We start from the raw sequence: 22,652 nt of genomic DNA, 5'->3' as shown, positions 1-22,652 counted from the left end.
ATGCAATAGGTCATAGTATAACTTCAATGTTGAAAACGACCAGTTGTGAAATTATGGTGTTTCCTACTAAAATCAGCCAGAGGCATGTATTTTAACTATGTAAATTTAGGTAAAACCTAATCTGAAATAAGAGGGCTTCCTATAATATTAAGGTCTGTCATTATTCTAAACCTAATCATAAACTATATGAAACGTTCTTGCCCATATACCATTCACCAACATGTTTTTGTTTCAGGTGGTTAACTTTACTCTTAACATATTGCAACCAGGCCTTTGTGAATATATACTGTACTTGCTCTGTGGAATTAAAGCATATATCGACCAAATTTCCTAAATTGGTCAAATAGAGGTTTCCCCTGCAGCTGAATCATCATCGTGTGCAATCCAAACCCTTAGTCATAATCTGGTTCTTTACATACACCAAAGAGCAGCCAGCTGGATGCTTCAAAAGCAGTCACAAACATCACTCAGGAAATGATGGATGTTCCAGAGGAACCTCAGTGTTGCACATTAATGCATTTTTACATTATGTAGCAAATAAAACATGAGACACAGCATAAAGGAAACAAAGAAGTTTCCTCCCATAAACAAATCTTTGTGACGTGTAAGCAAACAGTAGTGTAAACTTCCACTCTATTTCACGCTATTGGCTTGTTAAAGACCTTGTTTAAGATCAGCGTTAATACCGAAAATTGAGCCACTTAAGGAAAAACAGAGTCACACAACAACTTTTTAGTAAACAGATAACTAATAATGAGGGTGTTTACTATAAGAAAACCTTCAAAGATGTATTACAAAAAAACTAACAGCATGTGTTAAGTGATTGTTGTCTTATAGTTGAAAATGACCCATGTGTCTTAAACTCACAGTCATGGGAGATTTCACAGGGTGTAATGCATGTGTGTAAGTAGAGGTGGTTGGAAAGATCCAGAAAACACAGGTTAGCTGAGGATCCCTGGGAGAGGATGGCAACGGCAGTCGCTCTTTTTCCGATGTTTTTTTTAACTGCCAGAGGCAACAATGGAGTCTGAGCACTGTGGCAATCTGCCTGCACAATGCATTGTAAACAAACGCAATTTAATACACTATTTGTGTCCATTTTAAAGGATAGAGTTGACTGAGCAGATTCAGCTTAATCCTAACATTAATCTTTATCTTTATTGTACAAAATCTGTAGGAAAAATAACCATTCCTTAAATAAACATGTTTGTCATTCTGATGTTTATTCTTGCTCTACAATTTAAGTAATGTTTAAGGCGCACTACTGTGGCGCATCCAGGTCTCATCTGATGTTACCATTGTTGAACAGGTGAAGAACAAACAAGTCAATGATCTCTCATAATAAAATTAACAATACAAAACACAGCCACGCACGGACAATGCCAACTCAAAAGTACAATAAAATCTGCATAAATTAGAGACCTAACATTATTCCAGAGAGGTAATATAAAACTGTACATGACAATACATGTGCAATACTTTACAATATTTATTAAAAGAAGGCAAAATAGCACCACGGAGTTAAAAAAAAAAAAAATGTTGATTCTCATTCAAAACCAAAAAGCACACGGGTGTAACAGTAAAAAAAAAAAGCATTTGCAATTGGAAAGTGAATGCAAGCAGACAGTTGTTACCTGTGTCAATGTGGTGCCTTCATGTCTTTATGTACTGTGGTCATGTTTTAATTCTATATATTGAAAAAATAAATCCAAATCATTTCAAATGGTTATAAAATGCAAATTAGTCAATGTTTTGTTTGATGCGTGCTTTCCTTTTTTCTATTTCTCAACATTTCTCCTTCAATCATTTGACTTGAACTGCCTCTCATAGACAGTCACCGGGTACCAAAATTCTCCCTTTCTCTCCAAAATCCCACTCGCCCTGTCATTTATTCTGTCTCTCGACCTCTTCTGTCTTGTGATGTTGAGGTGTGCTGAGGAGTTAAATGGTTCTTCTGTCCCTGTATCTGTGTGATCATCCATTCACAGGAAATTGTTGGTGATCTGACGCTGGTGGTCAAACAAGTCCTCGATATCAGCGCTGTAAGCGTCACCTGATGAAACACAAGAAATGGATTACACAGCAGCAAATGGAGAGAAATTTATGTTATGGCATGTCTTTTCATCTCATGTCCTCCCGTCCTAATTTATCATCCCTTCCCATCTCATCTCATCCCATCGCAATCTCAATCAAATCTCATCTCATCGTCTCCCATCCTTGCCACTTCAGATGATCTCACCCCATCTCATGTCATTACCCCCTCTCGTTACCTTCAATCGCTTCTCATCCACCATTTCCCCCCAGTTCAGGACATCTTATCTAGCTCATTATCTCATCCCCTCCCATGTTGCCACCTTATTCTTGCTCATCCCATCTCATCTCACATGCCCTTCCATCTAATTTTATTTCCTCAGATTTACTCATCTCACCCCACTTTAGTTCTCATCTCATCTCATCCTTATCCAGTTCATTTCATCAGGCATATCCATCTCATCCCATCCCATTAAATTTCGTCCCACCGCGGGCATCTCATTAACATGTCACCTCTTGTCTTTAAACTCTACCTGCATGGCATCCGAACATGTAAACGCGCACTCCATCATATTTACACCTGCAGCGGATCACATTGTTCTTGAAATCGGACTCAGCCATATCCAAAGATGGGTTGACCTCCACCTGTAAAAGGAGGTACACATGTTGTATCACACAGTTTTAAGTCTTTCATGTACAGGTCTAACTTACTGTATAACCCCAATGAACCCTAACTGAATTCCCATGAGAATACATCCAAGAATATTTGTGGACATACATTGGGTATGTCTTTTAATCTCAACCTTTTGGCAATGGGTTGATTCCGCTTTATTTACAATAATTATTTTCCTAGTCCAGCCCTATTAAGATGATGCAGATCCCCCCCCCCCCCCCCTGCAGCATTGGCACCCTAAAGTGCCGTTGGGTCAAGACAAAGCCAAAGGATCTTTTTAATAACGTAACAGTAGAAATGAGAACTTTTGACGGTTAGGAAACAGGCGACCTTCCATGGGGGCGACTGAGGAGCCGCAGGATTATTGTTGTCTCTTTTTCTCAATAGCTCAAATTGTGGGTTAAAGAGAAGAATGACATCACTTTCCACTGTTATCTCTGTGCCGTATACAAAAACAGCCGAGGGATGTAGATGACAGTTTTGGTTTAGATTCAAGTTGCAGCCTGTCATTAGACTATAGCGATGCTTGGTTGCCACGACTTGCTTTCCACCCTGTCTGTGCTGCCTGCTGCAATATGAGCAAAGCGTATACTGTAAATTAATTTTCCCATTTTCCACATCAAACAAATAATGTGACCACACACTGTCATATTATAGAATCCCCAATTCCAATGAATTTGGGACGTTGTGTAAAACGTAAATAAAAACACAATACTATGATTTGCAAATCCTTTTCAATCTATACACTACAAAGACAAGATATTTAATGTTAAAACTGATTAACATTATTGTTTTTTTTTTGCAAATATTCTCTCATTTTGAATTTGATGCCAGCAACACGTTCCCAAAAGGCTGGGACTGGGGCAACAAATGACCGGGAAAGTTGAAGAATGTTCAATAAACACCTGTTTGGAACACTCCACAGGTGAACAGCTTAATTGGAAACAGGTGAGTGTCATGACTGGGGATAAAAGGAGCATTCCCGAAAGACTCAGGCAAGGATGGGGGAGGTGCACCACATTGTAAACAACTGCGTGAGCAAATAGTCCAACAGTTTAAGAATATTATTTCTCAACGTACAGTTGCAAGGAATTTAGGGATTTCATCATTTATGGTCAACAGTTTCAGAGAATCTGGGGAAATCTATGAGGATAAGCAGCAAGGCCGAGAACCAATCTTGAATACCCTTGAATACCGCCTTCAATCCCTTAGGTGGCACTGCATTAAAAACCGCCATCATTGTGTAAAGGATATTGTCACGTAGGTTCAAGAACAGTTCAGAAAAGCATGGTCAATAGGCTTCTTTATACTCCCGCGCTCGCGCGGCCGACAACGCTCGCATTGCATCACGTGACCGACGGATTGGGCTGCGCGACCCCTATGCGGCACATGACGCGCACACGGCAAAAATTGTCGAGCGCAAAGAATGCTGCGGAGATCATCTCGTGATTGGTCCGTTTTAGTCACATGCTGTGATGACGTACTTAGCTTTCCCCTTGGGTCCACATACCACCGCCGCCCCCTTCTTGATCGATTTTGCAGCATAATTAAACCTATCATATGGTCATCTAGGTCCATTTGTTCTCGCAGACACTGGTCCACGGTCGCCATTGTTGTTGCTTTGTTCCTTGTTCCAGAAAGGAAAGTAAAAACGGCTACTGAAAATGGCCATAAAATGCAGAGGAAACTCCACCCTGTGGCGTCCTAGCCAATACCAGCCGTAGCAACACCCCCGACTTGGAGGAGAACTGCAGCACATTTTCAAAACAGCGCGCGTGGGTTGCGCTCGAGTATAAAGGGAAACGTATGAAGCCGGGATAGCCACAGTTACGTCAGCGCGGTCGCTGCCCGCGCGAGTACAAAGAAGCCTTAATACAGTTCATCGCTGTATCTACAAAAGCAAGTTAAAACTCTACCATGCAAAGCGAAAGCCGTGTATTGATAACACAGAGAAACGCCATTGACTTTTCTGGGCCTTAGCTCATCTGAGATGAACTGGGGCAAAGTGGAAAAGTATGCTGTGGTCTGACAGGTCCACATTTCAAATTGTTTTGGGAAATCATGGATGTCGTGTCCTCCGGGCCAAGAAGGAAAAAGACCATCTGGATTGTTATCAATGCAAAGTTCAAAAGCCATCATCTGTGATGGTATGGGGATATGTTAGTGCCCATGGTGTGGGTAACTTGCACATCTGTGAAGGCACCATTAGTGCTGAAAGGTACATACAGGTTTTGGACCAACATGCTGCCATCCAAGCAACGTCTTGTCCAGGGAAGTCCCTGCTTATTTCAGCAAGACAATGCCAAGCCATATTCTGCACTTGTTACAACAACGTGGTTTCATAGCAAAAGAGTGCAAGTACTAGAATGGCCTGCCAGCAGCCCCGAGCTGTCTCCCATTGAAAATGTGTGGCACATTATGAAGCACAAAATATGACGATGGAGACCCTGGACTGTTGAGCAACTGAAGTTGTACATCAAGCAAGAATGGGAAATAATTGCACCTGCAAAGCTTCAACAATTAGTGTCCTCATTTCCCAAACATATGATGCACATGCCCCTGTCCCAGCTTTTTTGAATATGTTGCGGGCATCAAATTCAGAATGAGTGAATATTTGCAAAAACAAAACACAACAATAATCAGTTTGAACATTCAATATCTTGTCTTTGTAGTATGTTCAATTGAATCTAGATTGAAAAGGATTATGTGCCCTGCGACTGACTGGCGACCAGTTCAGGGTGTAGTCCGCCTTTCGCCCCGCAGTCAGCTGGGATAGGCTCCAGTACCCCGCCACCCTAACCAGGATAAGCGGTGTTGAAAATGGATGGATGGATTGAAAAGGATATGCAAATCATTGTATTCTGTTTTTATTTATGTTTTACACAATGCCCTAACTTCATTGGAATTGGGGTGTGTAGAAATCTACTTTTACTACTGTTCTGAAGTTTATGGTGACATAACCTACATACATAACCTAATTAAACTGGCCATAAGTATTATTCTTTTGATTTAGTTTACAGACAAAATTAGTCATATTGAAGGCGTCCAGGGATTTTGGCACACTTTATAGTTCTATGAAGTATTTTTTCATTCTAATGTAAAAGGGGCCTTTTTTGGATATCAGTAGAGCTTGTCAATATAGGTATAGACTATATAGATTGGATATTAGCTGTGATAAGGAGCCATCAAGCTGGGGTCAACATGACCCATCGCTTCAAACATATGGTCCTAAAAATGGCCGCCATTTTTGTTCAGGCCACACCCAGCTGGTGGAGGAAAGCTGAGCGAGCATTTGTGATCCATCTCTCACTTATGAAATTTATGGAGAGCTGCCCGGTCATGTAGTCACAATCTACACTTTTAATGTCCGTGCATAGTTTGATGTCTAATCAAGGCCTTGTTGCCACATATGTGCCATGCAGAAGGACGCATGCACGTCTGAGGAAAGCATCACTGATAATGTAAAAACTTACAAACTAATTAGAAACCAGAAGCATCATCTATGTGGTGCCACTTAGTTTAGAGTCAAAATAGAACAAATGACAGAGCGGGAGAACAGATGAGTAGGTCAGCACAGTGGATTGGACGTTTAAGGACAGACAAGACCAACCAACCTCAACATAAAAATAAATAATGTGAAGTGCTGAGAGTTTGTCAGCTGGCCAATAAGCTCCAGTCTCTCACTAATAGCAGGTCTACTTTCTATATAAAGCCACATTAAATGTACTGTCCTTAAATACACACACACCCTGAAACAACATGCATACAGCATACCTGAATGGCTGAATGCTTAGCCAAGAGCCACTTCGCTACAATTATAGTCGGTTATCGCTTTTATCCCACATGGGCTTGCAGATTTTAAACTTCGGCATTTTCCCTTTTTCAACACATTTGCATGCAACTCGGCATTCATTTTGGGCGTATTTGCCAGATGGCTGAACCTTTACCCATGTGTTTTCTATACCGTTTGTACAGTTTAAGTTCACAGGGAATCTGGAGTTTATAACCAACTGGACTCATGGTGATTACTTAATCACAGGAGAACCACATATACAGTAGACAGACAATAGTCACAATCACAACTAGAGTGTTCAGCTAACCTAATACCGTGAGCCCCCATTTATCGCTGGTTTCATGTTCTAGACCCACGTGCAATGGGTGAGAATACGTGATGTAGAGAAAAAAAAGTCCTCGCGCACACTTTAAACACATGCGTTAAATGTTGTACATTGTAAACATATTTCAACTCCAAAAGAAAACAAATGCAAGAATAAAAATAGAAAATGCTGCATGTATTGTAGTGTCTTTGTTTTAGATACAATATGTGCCTTTAAGAGGCGGGGCCCGGTCCAGTGTCGTGTGACATCAGCGAGTGCGAGTGTCTGGTCGTGAGCTGTAGCCAACAGCAGCTCCTGCATGAGTGTGCGCATTGTGTTGCAATAAATGGATGAAAAGCGCATCGGCGACAGTGGCTCTCCTTTCCCACATGCAAGGGCATTACAGTAATTAAGTATTCTGTGACAACCGATTGTTTAAAAAAACAAAACAACGCAAACGATGAACTACTAATAACTAATACAGTGGTGAAGAATGATTTAGAATGTGGGAGGATGTAGGAGGATCTGAAGGGAACCCACACAAGCAGAGGGAGAACATGCACGCACTGAAGCCCAAATGAATAGCGCTTGCTTACATGGAAACTTACAGACGAAGTGGCACTTTCCCGGAAGGTATTTTTTCTATAAGAACAAAAAAGCGTCCTCACCTGGAAGACATATTCGCCAGGTCGCACGTCTGTGATATCGATCCACTGGCAGTCAATGTCGTGGCGGTAAGTATCCCAGCAGCCGACTGAGATGCCTTGCTGACCCATGTTGTAGCAGGAATACCGCTTCTGCAGGCCTGGGAGTCAAAAGGGGATTATGAAGATTATAGCGGAGGCTCTCTACGGCCAACATGGTTGGATCGTTTTGATGTGATTATTAATCAAATGTATTTTGGTTTGAAATTTGAAATTGATTGTCTGACCATCGGGGCAGAAGGTGTCCTCCAGACAGAAGCTGGCTTTGTGACCCTCAGCCACCCTGGTTCCATTGAGGGTCAGCAGATCGTAGTGGGTAAACACCTCAATGCTGTGGTAGTGCCTAAGAAATAGGAGAGGCTGGTATTTCATTCATGAAGAGAGCTAGAATAGTTTGAATGCTGAAAGAATTCCGAAATTCAATCAAATTTTCTTTGAAGAGCTCAAGCCGATAACACATAGCTCGGGATGGGCGAGCTGCTCAGGATTTTCGGCAAGAAAATGCACTTGTTCTGAATTGTTAGATTTTTTTTTGTGTGTGCAAAAGATAGAAAATAAGACTATGGACAAAAAAAGTAATTGCTTTTTTGTGATTGTTCAGCTCTGATGGCGTACTGCATATTTACATGGTGTGTGTTTCTACTCTGCGCTTTCATAACTAGTCTTGTATTACACAATTTATGATGTGCTTTTATTTTGTATGGAGCAACATATTAATTTCTGAACATGTACATAAATGTTTTTTTTTGGGGGGGGGGGCAGTGGAATTTCTAATTCTAAATAAGTGAGAATAAATCCTGTTGTGCAGTTACAAAGGCGTCACACAATGGGACATTTATCTGTTTGGTGTCCCTCTGTCTCTCGTTATAGAACAATTCCCGCAAGAGGCACAAGCAAAAGTGGGAAACCAAACCAATGTCCTGGCTGGTTGGGGAGGTAGTGATTGAGGCTGGAAGAAACTCTGAGCTCTGCTTCTTTTGTTTTAGCACACAAAACCTCAGCAGCTGAGTAAAGAAGTCAGGCTGCTCTGAGGTCAGCGTGTAGCTCGAGGGACAGAAACGGACTCTTATTTGAGCCCTATTACTGACAGCGTACCTGTGACACTGATGCCAAATCCAGTTCTCTCTGGAGGCCCGAGGTTGGAAATCAGCACGGCCAGTATTCATGATACGGGAGGAAAATCTCAGCAGTCGACGATGTCCGTAAGGCCAGTTCATCCTGGCAGCAGAAGAGGAGAGGCAGTTCTCTTCGTTGGCACAGGTGAGCAGGTGAAGGGGTCTGTCCTCCAGGTAAGATGACTCCTGGAGCAGCTGGGCATCTACGATCAGGTCAGGAGCCGCTGACAGGGTATACAAGGGGGAGTTCAAGGTCATTGCACAACAAATCTCTCTCTCTCTCTTTATATATATATATATATATATATATATATTCACACTGTATATACGTATATTCATATGAAGTGTGTTTTTCGCTCACTGTCCACGCAGGTGACTCCAGCGGCTCTGCCGTCACCACCTCTGGGACAGTAGACATTTGTGTTTTTACGACACTGCTGGATGGACAGCTCGGAGCCCCCACAGTGACTTCCACTCAGAACCACATCACGGGCATCACTGGAGCCCGCCCAGTACCAAGTCTCCTGGACACACACGGGAGGAGAACGTTTTTGCATGCTTCAAAACCCAAGAATGATGTCTCTCACCGAGGTTGTGTTTTGCTTTAAGACTTCAAGCCCTCTTTTTAATAGAATCTATCAGTACATATGATCACATTTTACACTCTTTTTCATAGTTTAAATCTGCCATTTAATGCCCCAACACAACACAACCACTCTGCCCTTTCCATGCACAGCCCTATTTTCAGCTTGTTTTCTCTGAGAATTTCTGTCGATTTCTCTTTGCCTTACTTTCCCCCTTTTATTTTCAGAGTGCTGGAAGTGGACCTTCGAGAAGCCTATAATTACCTCAGGCCTCGGTAATAACACAGCACAGACACACAAACAGCAGCTCAGAGGAAAGGGAAATGTGGGAGTAAGCAGGATAAAGGCCAAAAAAGGGAGTGACGCAAAGGGCGATAGAAGATATTATGCATATTGATAGAGCTGATCACCTGGTGAGCTCTGGAGGCGAAACCCAAGCCGAGCTGTCGGCACACCACCATGGCCTCGTTGATGCCCCAGTTCTCGCTGCAGACAGAGCCCCAGCGCTTCACTCCTCCGACCTCCATCCACACCTCCACGCGGCCCTCGGATTTGTCTCTGCCTCCTGCCAGTCTCACCTGAAAGCAAAGAATACGCTTTGCATGACTGAACACTGCCGTAGATTGGCCCGTGTAACTTGCGGACGTGTGTCTCACCGTGGTCTGTGTGCCAGTGTAGGGGACATTGCAGCGCACCGCCACATCTTGGCTATGCTTGATGGTGTAGAGCGGCACCGGTTTGGATGTGCATTCTGTTAGGGAGCTCTCCCTGCCTGTGCACTGTACACTGTTCATGTGGATGGGACCGGAACCTAGGATGGCAAAATTCCGGGAATTGTCAACGTTGGAACTTTTTCATGAGAATGTGCAAAACTGCTGGTTAGTTTACAACACATAACCTAATACACTGTCAAATGTCAACTGTATCACAGCTGTACGGATATGTATTGCGATTAAAAGTCCCGACAGCATGCTTAGACCTCTGATGTGGCCTGTACGAGAGAGCGGCTTTTGTCCAAATTACTGCACACTCCATCCTGCTCACCACAGCCAAAAATCTTTGAACTTGCTGAAGTCTCTGAAGGTGTATGAGAGCAAAGTTTTATTAAGCTCTTTATTTTTTCACTCAAATAGCCACTGATGTCACCAAGCCTTGAGTCAGGTCACTCTTCTCAAACTGCACCACCCACGAGCCCTCCCAGAACTCCAGCCCAGACCGCTCTCCTGTGTTTGTGCGACATGGCTGGATTGGCCTGAACTTTGTCGAGAAACATTTAAACCGGCATCGGTCTGCTGTGACATTTACCACAGTCATTATTTAGACATAACACAAGCACAGCACCTACTTTAAGAACCCTTAAAGGCTTCCATGAATTACTTCATTAATGCAAGTGGAGAGAGGCAAATGCAGCCACCCTTACGGGTCATGCTATGTTCTCATTGGGGCAGAAAGATAATGGCAGGAAATTAACTTAATCGCAGCAGAAGTAGGGTGAGAAAAATGGACAGTATCTCAGCTTGTGGAAGTGAGGCCCATTTGCTTGGAAAATGTTTGAAATTGTTTTTGTTCGACAATTGCAGGGCCACAACAGAAGCAATACCAAGATAATGTGTATGTACTGTACGCCATTGTGAGCTCGAGCTGTTCCGCTGGTCAAACAACTGGTCATGGGTAGATGTAGTCAACCATCAGCTTGTCAGATACAAGCGGCAGTGTAGCTGTAAACATTTTGTCAGAGTTTATTTGTCTACTTGGGTCCAGAGTACTCGGAATTCTGCATCAGACTATTTAGAAGCTCACATTTAGACTCATTGCTTTTTATTCTGACCCCGTTCTCATGGGAATTCAGACAGAAGTAGTGAACTGTAATTCGTCGAAAAACTAAATATTTTGGCATTGCTTAAATCTTTTTCTTGAAATTAATGAATGATAATAATATGCCCTAACCCTAACGCCCTAACCATAACCACTCTAAAATTATGGGCAAATGTAGTGTCAACAGCAGAGCACGTGTGCCATGCAGACACAGTGACGTTCACCATGCTATAATAGTTAGTATTACTTTAATATAGTGCTTTAAACAGAAATGATTATTTTAAAATATATACTGTACTGTATGTTGCTTGTCAAAAATGTAATTGCAAATAACTTCGGAAAGCCTGGTTTCATGGTTTTAGAAAGAAAGTCGCACAGCACACAAATTAGCACTGCAGCATCAAAGAAGGAATATTGTTGAATCTTGGTTATGCTCAGTTCTTTCCACCCACAGTCCAAAAACATGCATGCTGGGTTTATTGTAGCCTTTAATTTTCTTATAGGTGTGAATGTGAGTGAGAATGGTTGTCTGAATCAGATGGGATTGACTCCTGCTTCCTTCTAATCCTGTCGAACAAGCAACCTAGAAAGTCGATGAAGGCTATGAACCGAATATAATGATATAATGAGCCCAATTTTCCTCTAGCTTTATTTATTGCAATAGAAAGGCAATAAAGCCCAATAACTGGGGATTTCATCACGACTTTTCAATATAATCTCCATTTTTCTCAACACCGACTGTCTATCGATGAACAAGGACATGTACGCTGGCCTTGTAAAATGATTAAGGTCTCCACTTTTAACCAGTTTTTTCCAGCTTGCTTCAATTGTTCATCATCACAGAAGTGCCGACCCCTAACTTCTTCTTTTAAAGGTCCAAAAAGGTGATAATCTGATGGTGCCAGATCAGGTGAGTATGCAGGGTGGGTTATGGCTGACCAGCCAAAGGAAGGGATGACTTCACAAGTTTAGTTGGTCTTCACCTTTGATCCGGGACAGCCGTTTTTTGATGGTGCTGTAACCTTTTGCATCTTCCCTATATGTATTTTGCAACTTTTTGAAAATGTTAAGTGGTGGTTCCCCTTCCAAAGCAAGAAATGAAATCACTGCTTTCTACTTCTGACCGGCGTCCAACAATGACGTCATTTCCAAAAATAGCTAACAGGAAGAGGACAGGTTTAAATTAAACTTAAAAAAATAATAAATAAAAATCGAACAAGTATTTAAACGCTGCGATTGGCTGGCGACCAGTTCAGGGTGCGCCCCGCCTCTCGCCCGAAGATAGCTGGGATAGGCTCCAGCGCGCCCGGTACAGAAAAAGGATGGATGGATGGAAGTATTTAAACTAAAAGCCGTGAAAATCTTCCCCAGAAATTCAATTGTGAATAGATTTAATTCAACTGGGCTCATTACTTTTTGGCTGCCCCTCTTACAAAGCAGAAGACTATATGGTACAAACCTTTGTAATAAAGATGCTTATACACATACTGTAAGTGTTACGCTCTGTACATGTTGTGTGTGTTGTCTCACCCTCTCCCAGCTGGGCTCTGGTCAGGGCCTCCTTGGCCGTTCCGAAGCCCAGCTCTCTGCAGACAACGCTTGCATCGGTGATATCCCACAGGTGGTCTGCCACAGTGCCCCATTTGCCCTCTTTCAGAACCTCCACGCGGCCCTCGCCAAGGCGGGCCCCCGCCTTTAGACGCACATTACTCTGGTAGGAAGGGCAGAGTGAGTAAACATTTGCTGTTTTGAAGCATGTTTGGATCCTTTTTTTATTTTAGAATGTTGAGTTTTCCATTTCTATGGTCATTCTTTAGTTCACTTATTTTTGATGTTTGTTTGCATGTTCTCTCGAAACCCTCTTTGTGGTTTAACCCAAAGCTAAACTGAAGACAAAAAATATATATATTTTACTCAATAGAGGGGCCCTTCAGCAAGGATGTTGTACTTTTCAAATGCAAGCGCCAAACAAATGAACTATACACACATTAAAGGCACTCAGTAGGACTGTACCAGTTTACAGTGGCAAGGAACGGCACTGCGTCACATTGAGAGCTTTGTAATACTTGGACACTCTGCCACTTGCTCATGAAATAAATACAAATATTTTGTACAAATTTTGGAATGATGAAATGCAAAAAAACTACAATAATAAACACTGTTAAATATGATTTCTCTGACAGCATCATTCAAAAGTAAAAATGTAAAAGTGTTGTATTGCATTGCAACTCATGAGGTGTGGAGTGTAATTTGTAACCTCGTATATACAGTATATTCCATCAATTACAATTATTTCACTGCTTCTAATAAAGAGATTAAGATCCCGAACTGACCGACATGGGGGATGCATATCTTCGGCCGTTGCGTGCAAACTGTGCTCCAGGGACACAGCGGACGACAGCGTGCATGCCCCCCGCGCACGGACCGTCTCTCCTGCGGAGGGACAGCTGAGCCTGGCACTGTGACAAGGAGACCTCCACTCCCTGACACTGCACCTTCTCCACCCAGTAGGCCTTCTTGGTGATCTGTGTTCCCAGTCTGAGAAGGAAGGTTGGTTGTAAAGTGCAGGCATGCGTGAATGTTGCGCTTGTATAAGAACTGAGTTTACCTGGATGATGAATCTGCTAGTTTGGAGTCCCACAGTTTCCTGAAAGAAAACAGCATCTAGTAAATGTATTCGAATGAAACTTTAGAATGATACTACAAAGAAGTAAGCAACTGGATGCTCTTGAACTATTTAGTTTGATATCCAGTAGACAGAACAAAACACTGTCTGATCTCCTCCCTGGAGCCCGCACGACAATTCTCAATCATCCTTGTTTCATCCTTACGAGGCACTTTTGCAATTGTCTGCATTTGTGGATGAACTACAATATTTCTTTTCCAAATGTTTCCTGTCATGCATTTTTGCATGTTATTAATGTACATGGAGGAATGTTTGGGGCATCCATTTGGGATTTTAAAATGTAAAAAGATGTGTGAACATGAGTTATACAGTAGAGGACAAAAGTCTACACACACTAGCCAATATGATCTCATATTCATTTATTTAAACGCATATTTTGGAAAATTAGGTCCAACGTTTGTGTCCTCGAACATGCACGCTGAGCTAAAACTGACAAGGGTTGAAAAAGGGAACGATCAAGATACATAAAGTTTCACAAGCCAGAGAGAGCTTGGAAGGTGTCACTTTGTCACGCACGCTCACACCAAAGCTGACCACTTGCCCCAACCAGTGTGACCACAAGCAGGTGCAGCCTCACGGACATCCTTTGTGAATTCAGTGAGTCAGAACGCCGAGTACAGACACAAGTGTATACTTCAGACGGAGAGTTGCTTACCTGCACCACCAGAGCAGTGATGCAAATGTAAATATTGGGCAAACTAAAGTGGGAGCTGGATCGTGCCTGTTACTAAATCCGGAATTCCGATGCTGACAAACTCTTTTGATGCTGTGATGGCGCTGACACCTTGAGACCTGTTCTGTAAAGTACTGTGCAAAAGATTTGATGTTTTAGCAATGAGCAGATATAACTAGACAGTCACAGCAAAAATAGAAAAAACAAAAATCATTGCAGGGCATTGTATTTGTTTTTGTATGAGGTTCTCCCTGTGCTTGTATGGATTTTCTTTGGGCCCTCTGGACCCCCATTGCAAAACAACATGCATGTTAGTTAATTGAAGACTTTAAATTGTCCATAGGTGTGAATGTGAGTGTAAATGATTGTTTCTCTATACGTGTCCTGCGATTGGCTGGCAACCAGTCCAGGTTTTACCCCACCTGTCGTCTAAAGTCTGCTGGGATAGGCTCCAGGTCACCCTAACCCTAATAAGGACAAGCAAATCAATATCAAAAATGGATTGATGGATGTTTTTGTATTACTGATTGGAGGATGATGAACTGTAATGCCATTATGTTTTGCGGGGTGGGCGATTCCATTGATATCATTGTGACTTAAATAGTGATGATAAACTCCTCTAGCCAGATCTTCACCAAATGGGTCCCCCCTTGGTCCATGTGTCCATACTGTACCAACCCTCTAGAAATTGGTTTTGTATTTTTGGTGCTAACTATATGACTCTTCTGAAAAGTTAATTAAAACAACTAGGTTAGCAATGGCCCAAAGCTTTTGCAAAGTACTGCATACTGTAATGACTTTACTTTTGTTACATACTAATTCCAGAAAGTACTTTTTGTGGCATCAGCCTATGAGCGCTGTTGAAGACGCTTCACAACTCAGTGAAGCAACAAGACAGTAAAGGGGAGTTAGTTCACGGGGTTCTGATGGGTGAGGTTAGTGGGGAGGAGGAGGTGAGAGTCACCCGTATAATTGCCTGCTGTGCTTGGCAGTGTCTGCTGTGCGGTTGACTCGAGCAGTAGCATGTTGGTTCACACAGCAGACGTGGAAATATGCACATACATATCAACTTTCCCTCTGTCGCCGCCTCTTTTAAAAAGCCTTAAAAGCTCAAAGTGACATGATTACCCAGCGTCATGACTGCATGCCTGGAAACAAGAGGCGGGTGATGTAAGTCTCTCTCTAAACTTTTAATAGGATTTGCCCAACCTCAGAAAAAGCGCGCTATTTTGGGTTCAAGTCTCAATATATTCCGTGTGGAGGTCGTTGTCCTGTAGGAGATTTGGAGAAAAGGACGAGAATGACAGCCTCAGCAATGAAGTGTTTCTTATTTTTGAACTTGAAGAAGGCTGGATGCAGTATTCTTATATGCAAACCCTGACCACACAATCCCAAAAGCAAGATTGGAAAGAGAAGCTGTCAAAAGAGAAGCAATAACCTGTTATTATGTTGTGTTAGCATGAAGCTGCCTGAAAGGAACAATTGGCTGTGTCAAGTGGTGACAGGTCTGATTGACTCCATGCACGCACGCACCAGAGACAGCAAACTCGCAAAGGTCTTAATCAGGTCCTTTTTACAGAATATTCAATTTAGCATGATTCACGTAAAAGGGGAAAGCAAGATGAGAGGGGAACTAAAAAAATATTATGGATGTGATAAAAGAAAGTGTGAACTCAATTGTCTGGCATTCCACTTTTTGTAAGCATTGCAAGGCTGGGTGGGTGGGGAGGGGTTGATAGCAAATAAGACCAAATCCACCCCAAAAAACAGAGAAAAACAACAACCACCTAACACTGAGCCAACAGCCAGGTTGTTCATTTAGAATTGTCTGCATTAAAGGAACTCTTAGTCTGTAATTAAAGCTCCTCAAATGGACATGTAATATAAATCCCACATAAGAGAAGGTAGTGATGTACAATGACACTCTTGTTTGAAGGTAGCATTAAAGGAAAACTTACAGGATCGCTGTTCATCCTGACAAGGTGACAATCGTGGGTGTTTGTTTTAATTCCCTCCAATTTCACAACAACCCATTCGGTCAGTCAGCCCGAAGGTGTCACAACTGTGGAATAAGCCATCAGAATACTTCGAAGAACTCAAAGTCAAATTCAGTAAGTTTATTATTCCCCAAGTCACAAGCCCTCAAAATTGGGAGTGTCAGTGTGACGGTCAAAAAAATATTGATCTCAAATAACTTGACCAACTTAACCACATGCCACCAGAAGACTCATTTTGTGCTTTTTGGCCCAAAACAAAGTTAGCGCAACAAGAAAGTCTTACTTCATCTGTTTACAACCGGTTGACCTGACAGCTTGCAAAAACGTATCCACTGCTGAATGCTGCATTCTCCTTGAAAAGTGCCTTAAGGGTTTTATACGAGCTCCGTCACCAGTCAGAGTGAGACAACTGACAAACAAAAACAACTGCCCGTCTCCTTCTCCCAATGGGGCTGCAGGACAGACAAATGGAGCGCTGCAGCAAGATGGAGACTGTGGAGTTTAATACTGCAGCGTCCAGAGAGACGGGGTGAGCTAACGTTAGCACGTGTGTAATTTCTGTCGTTTCTGGCCGAAAGGTACAATGACAGCAACAAATCTGCCTTTCAACCAGCAGTGCTTTATGTCACCCATACAGTATCTGGTCAGCACACTTGGAACCCTGGGTGAGCAGGTACGAGATGTAGTAGCTGGTAGCGCATGCTTTTGCCAATGCAATACAGAGCTGTGATGAGTTGAGCCGAAAGAGCCAGGAAAGCCATCTCGGCTGGACTAAACACTATCAGAAGCACTGAGCTACATTAACACCCTAAATGCTGAAATTAGTTTCATGAAATTGTAATCATGTATTCCCAACAGACTATTTTCTTCATTTGGTAGAGTTTCTCTTGGCTGGGCTGCTTCCAGTACAAGTACATGGATGTTAGATTATTTTGCCCAGTCAGATTTCAGCCTGTCTGTGCTGCCATGTCAGTCTGATCTGTCCAGGGCCTTCGGAATCAGTCGCGCTTAAATTATATTAGCAATGGGACTGCTTCGTGAATGAATCCGATTTCAAATTCATCCTAGGGCTGGCTGTCAGTGACGTCAGCATTCCTCCCCCCCGATTGGTTGGTCAGTGCAAAATTTGTTACAGCCAACAAGACACCAAAACACATCTGTAGCAATCAGCACACTTTAATACATTTGATAATCAGCATCGCTGGTGAGTATGATGCATTTTATTGAAATGTTTTCTGGTTTTGTTATGTTCAGATCAATATTGATTCTGAACTGCTTCCGATGATTCTGTCGTGTGTTGTTTTTTGTATAGTATTGTACAGAGCACGGAAGAAGAAGAAAAAAAAGAGGACACTATTTGTAGACGGGAGTAAGGGTGTGGGGGGCATTTTCCCGACGGGGGTCGGCGTGGGGGACTGTGGGGCGATTGCGAACAAAGTTTCCCGATCCAAAACTATTCGGCTAGATGCGGAGGCCCTGCATGTGACTTTGAGGGCACGGAGTTTCTCAGGCCCCGTCTCACTGATCCGCTACTTTTGTTCAGGCGGATTTGAAAAAATAAAAACAAATTATAAGTAGTCGAATTCTTCTAAATAGCGGAGGTCTGGGATTCCTGATTGTAGGTTTCTATAATTGCTTTTAAGAGGCGAGCCGGGTAAGTCCCCCCATTGAAGGCCCAGGTATCGGGTGCACAGCACGCAGTGGAGAACCATCAGTCCTTCCGGCTGACATTTTTCAGTGTCTTTTTCCACATTTATTTCCATGCTTTAAACATTAAATTGATGACATATTGATCTGTATTACAGAAAAGGAAATTGAGCAGACCTTTCGTAAAAGAGCGTAGAACATTTTGTAAAACCTCGTCATCATGCTAGATCAGCTGTGAAGACGTTCTTCCATCCATCCATTTTCTATAGTGCTTTTGATGGAAGTTAAGAGAGGGATGGTCATTGGTGCTAGACGTGTCCTGCTGGCAAGCCGCTGAGCAGGACAAGGACAAGGGGTAATTATTGGAGACAGATGGCACAAGTGCAGACCAGCGGTCAGTCTGGTTGTGCTGCTAGCCAGGCTAGAAAAAGACCTCTGTGGGCAGCCACACGGGGGACTGTTTGCATGTTCACGTTGGCACATGTATTTGTGTGCATTTGGTTTACGTAAAGCCTTGTAAGATGCTTTTCTGTGGTGGGGGGGGTATTAGCATTTGTGTGTTGGGGTTTGCGTTAGGAAGTCTAAAGTGAGTTTGAAGTTAGATAGAAGAGTTGCATTCATGGGGATCAAATTCACCTATGGACGAGACCGTGTTTGCAAATAAGACCTTTTGGTTTTCATTCTGTCAATACTGGAAGCTAAATGTGTCTGAATTTTGTCATGTAGTTTTGTAAACCACTGCAGCTTTTCTGTAAATTACAAATGCAATTTGTGAAACACAACAAATCAAATGGTTCCAACTGCACTGTGTCATCCTTTTGTAGGCGGCTCATCAATTTTAACAGCAGAATTTTCCTTGTCTGGCATTACAAAAGTTACTTTTACTTTCATATAGTAAACATCATTATGTACATTCACATTTATGATAATAATAATGTCACATTAGGGCAGCACTGTTTCAAGTTATGGTGGACATTCTGACTTAAATATAAGTTACCAAATGCAGGTGTTTTCCCAATATGAGGCTAAAACTTCTTTGCAGGGGTAGTAGGGGTTCCGGAGCTTAACCGCTTATAGTGTTACATTTGCTCCAAAGTTGAAAATGTCTTAATTAAATGAGTTAACAAACATATAGTAAGCTACACATCGTGAGAATGTTTTTTTTTTTTTTTTTTTAAATTATTCTGGGTCAGACATTGATAGCACACTCCCTTAGATTATTATTATTAAGGCCTGCGTTGAGGCCCAGTCAGCCAATGGGCCAGACAGTCCTGGTGGACAGTTGGCTTTGGCTAATGCCGCAGTGGACGAGTCATGCCAAGTGTGGTCGTACTAACGGTAGCAGTTGTGGTTACCATCCCAGAGAAGGATGGAACAGCGATTCAGGCACGGGAGCTACGAGTCCGCAAAAGGAAGTGTCTACGACCACACTTTTCCATCCCTTTCATAGCCTGTCTCTGTGTGTGTCTGCGCACGTGCATGCTCTCACACACATAGAGACACAAGCACAGACAGACACACACACACGCACACGCACACACTGAGTCACTCACCTGTAGGCGTTTTGATCAAACGCCTCGGCAGAAGGGAATCCCAACATGCCACAGACGACGCGGCTGCTGCTGAGGTCCCAGCCGTGACTGCACACATGACGCCATTTCCCAGCATGCTTCACTTCCAGCACTCCCTCGGTCACCAGACCGCCGCGGCTGCCGGATAGCACAGCCCGTAGTCGGGCCTCAGCCAGCTGAACACTGTCAGAACTCTGGAAACATTTATAAAAAGATTGACTGAGGATCTATAGTTTTTTTTTTTTTTTTTAAATCCTCAACAAGGGCTTTTATGTCAACCTAAAACAGGATGATGGATTTGAAAGAAGTTAAACACAAATGATGAACGTATTGTCTCTCAAGTCTAAATGATTTCATAATTGTCTCTAATTAGACGCTAATTGGCCTCAAAGACGTATGCATGGATGTATCAGAACATACGTGAGCTTTAAGTGGAATACTTTGATCTGTTGAGTGCTTTTTGATTCTACATTGTCCGAAATCGGCATACAGTAGTAATCCATTTCTGTCCCTCAAATACAATCTGCACTAATGGGTCCCACGGGTTGAATTAGTGGACAATTCGGCCAAAAGGTGTAAAAATGTCAAGGGCCCCGAAACAGTATCTTGACCCTCATGGCAGGCCGCTGTACTCTAAATGTGCCATTTCTCTGAGAGTATATGTTAGTATGTATGTTTTACCTGGATGTACTGTGTATCCATCTCCAGTCCCATATCTGGATAAACAGGGTCTGGTTCAATATGGTTCCCGCTATCTGGCTGATACCTCTCAGACTGGGTCGGGGAATATGTCTGCCTGTTCGACTGTCTCTCAGCCTGGCGCCTCGATGCAGGTGGTCCTCTTCTCGGCGTCTCCTCCTCCCGCCTTTGGCTGGTACTGCTTGCCGGCTGCGACGATACCTGCTGCCCATGTGGATGTGTTTGGCCCTCTATACCTTCGTGGGATCTGTATCTCGTGGCCGTTCTCCTGCGGCGAGATCCTGTTGCGGCGCGAAGACGGCGTGTTGCGGTTGAGGGCGATCTCGTGGCCTCGACTGAGAGAAGAGGGAGTGTAAGATGAGACTGGTGGCGGAGCTGGTCGTTGCGGGGTTCTCTGTCTTGGTTGTCCCTGCACATGTCTGGAGGAGGAAGGGGCCTCCCCTGCTGAAGCGCCATTGCTCCTTAAGGGGCTACAAATGATCCCCAGGTCCTCAGCATGGGTACAGTCATGGACTCCCCAGCCATTGGAGCCGCATTCTGCGATAGAGCGCTCGGTGCCTCTGCAGTTGACATTGTCCAACCAGATCTGACCTAGACAACAGACAGCGTGGGGAGACAGTTACACACGAACTGTATTGGAAAAATATCTCAGTACTGGGTGGGACATACCTTGTCCCTGACCAAACTTGGTACTGTGCGCCCAGGTTAAACTGTGTTGAAAGCCTAGCTGTCTGCACACCACATTAGCCAGGTTCAGATCCACCTGGTCGTCACACACTGTGCCCCAAACGCCATTGTAGAACACCTCCAGACGCCCTTCGTTGGCGTCGCGGCTGCCTGTACCTGCAAGCCGCAGTTTCACCTCCTGTGCAGGCAGCTCAGAGGGGTAGAGAAGCAGCAGCAGGAAGATGGTGGATAGGGAGCTGAAGAACAGCATCCTAGAGGAGGGAAAGGGATGGTTACGAAAAGAGAAGAAGTGTCACATTAGGTGAAGAGTTATGGAATGTGAAGGAGCAACTCCAGAATAAAAAAACACACCACAAAATTCCTTTAAATCATGCAAAGCCCTATTGACATTCCTTCCTTTGACAAAGCATATAATTAGAAATTGCTCTTCTTTCCCTAATGTGGCATTCAGAGTTTATGGGTCGTTTTATTTAGCTTTTTTAATTGATACTTAAAGTGATCTGAAGGACAGTGAGAATGTTGAGAAATGGTTCAAAGTTTGAACCAATCGGCGTAAGAGGGTTTAACAGAGCTAAAAGTAGCCCGTCCATCCAGCCAAAGAAAATGTTTGGTTTTCCGCAAACCCTCAAGTTTGGCTGCATGGATTCAGCCAGCAGACACAAAAGCAAACAAACACCATCGTCTAAATGTTGTCAACATCAGGTATGTATCTTTCGAAGAAATCTGGTCTATCAGCAATTATAAATCACCCTGAAAGCTTTTTCCTCTTATAGATAGGAAGGGTGATACTGAGGTGGGTTCAGATTCTATAATATACGTCTATTACACTTGTGGATAACCTGCATGTATGCTGTCCTGCACCATCATTTCGTTTGCTGTAGGGAAAGCATCATTCAACAAACGTTTGTGTCAAGTTCGCTAAGAGCTGAAACAAGTGCAAAGTCCCTGCTGCTGCAACAGAACTATCAGGAAAAATCGATTCAAGAACAGATAGGATTAAGAGGAACTCACCTGATAAAATCTTTTCAAGAGCAGAAATTGATGAAGAGGAACTCACCTTATCTGTTGTTCTCACTTGGGAGTCGCTGGGAGGAAAGGAGTGAGGGAGCACTGCATGGAAAAAAAGCAATGACTTTTGCTCCTTCTGTCCCTCTCGTCTCCACATTTCCCTCCCTCTTTCCTCTTTTGTCACTCCCTCAGATGGACCATTTTATCCATCCCTCCCATTATCCTCATTCAATTTATTCGCACGTGTTCAACTTGTTTTACTTGCAAAAGGTCTGCCACAGTGAAACATTAAAATATTATGTATTTGTATTTTTGTTTCAGTTGTGTGCCTATTGGTACCTCTTCAGATTGTATGTGCATATTAATGCATTTGACTGCAGGAAGTTCAAGGGTCCTCCCCTCTTTTCAGAATGGTCACATGGTCTGGAGGACACGTGAGTGTGTTAACTTATACAAGTCCATATTTTTGACAATTTCCATGTACTCCCATATGTGCTCCTATCATGTCCTGCAGTCCTCAATCATAGTTACTAAATCACACTGGTGAAAATTTAAATGCTACTTAACTTCCCGGGTACGTGTTTACCTCACACAATGACAAAAACACACACAAGGTACACGCCACGATACACGATGTTAACACGCACACGATCACCCCAGGGGTC

The 22,652-nt window shown here is 43.0% G+C and overlaps 1 protein-coding gene across 1 annotated transcript; it reads right to left on the bottom strand.

The window, feature by feature from the left end:
- Positions 1–1,520: 1,520 nt before the first annotated feature.
- On the bottom strand, positions 1,521–22,059 carry LOC133403659 (lysyl oxidase homolog 4-like). The gene is given in 16 exon segments (XM_061678761.1): positions 1,521–2,053; positions 2,565–2,676; positions 7,470–7,606; positions 7,733–7,848; positions 8,601–8,844; positions 8,982–9,144; positions 9,615–9,782; positions 9,861–10,015; positions 12,550–12,730; positions 13,353–13,557; positions 13,628–13,666; positions 19,576–19,787; positions 20,275–20,418; positions 20,420–20,883; positions 20,962–21,230; positions 22,037–22,059. Coding segments are annotated over 15 exon segments (2,679 nt in total). The 5' UTR covers position 21,230; positions 22,037–22,059; the 3' UTR covers positions 1,521–1,982.
- Between the last annotated feature and the right edge of the window lie 593 nt (positions 22,060–22,652).

The sequence above is a fragment of the Phycodurus eques genome, chromosome 6, assembly GCF_024500275.1.
Source record: "Phycodurus eques isolate BA_2022a chromosome 6, UOR_Pequ_1.1, whole genome shotgun sequence".
Lineage (NCBI taxonomy): Eukaryota > Metazoa > Chordata > Actinopteri > Syngnathiformes > Syngnathidae > Phycodurus > Phycodurus eques.
The sequence above is the reverse complement of the archived record's forward strand: the minus strand, read 5'-3'. Positions and strand labels throughout refer to the sequence as shown.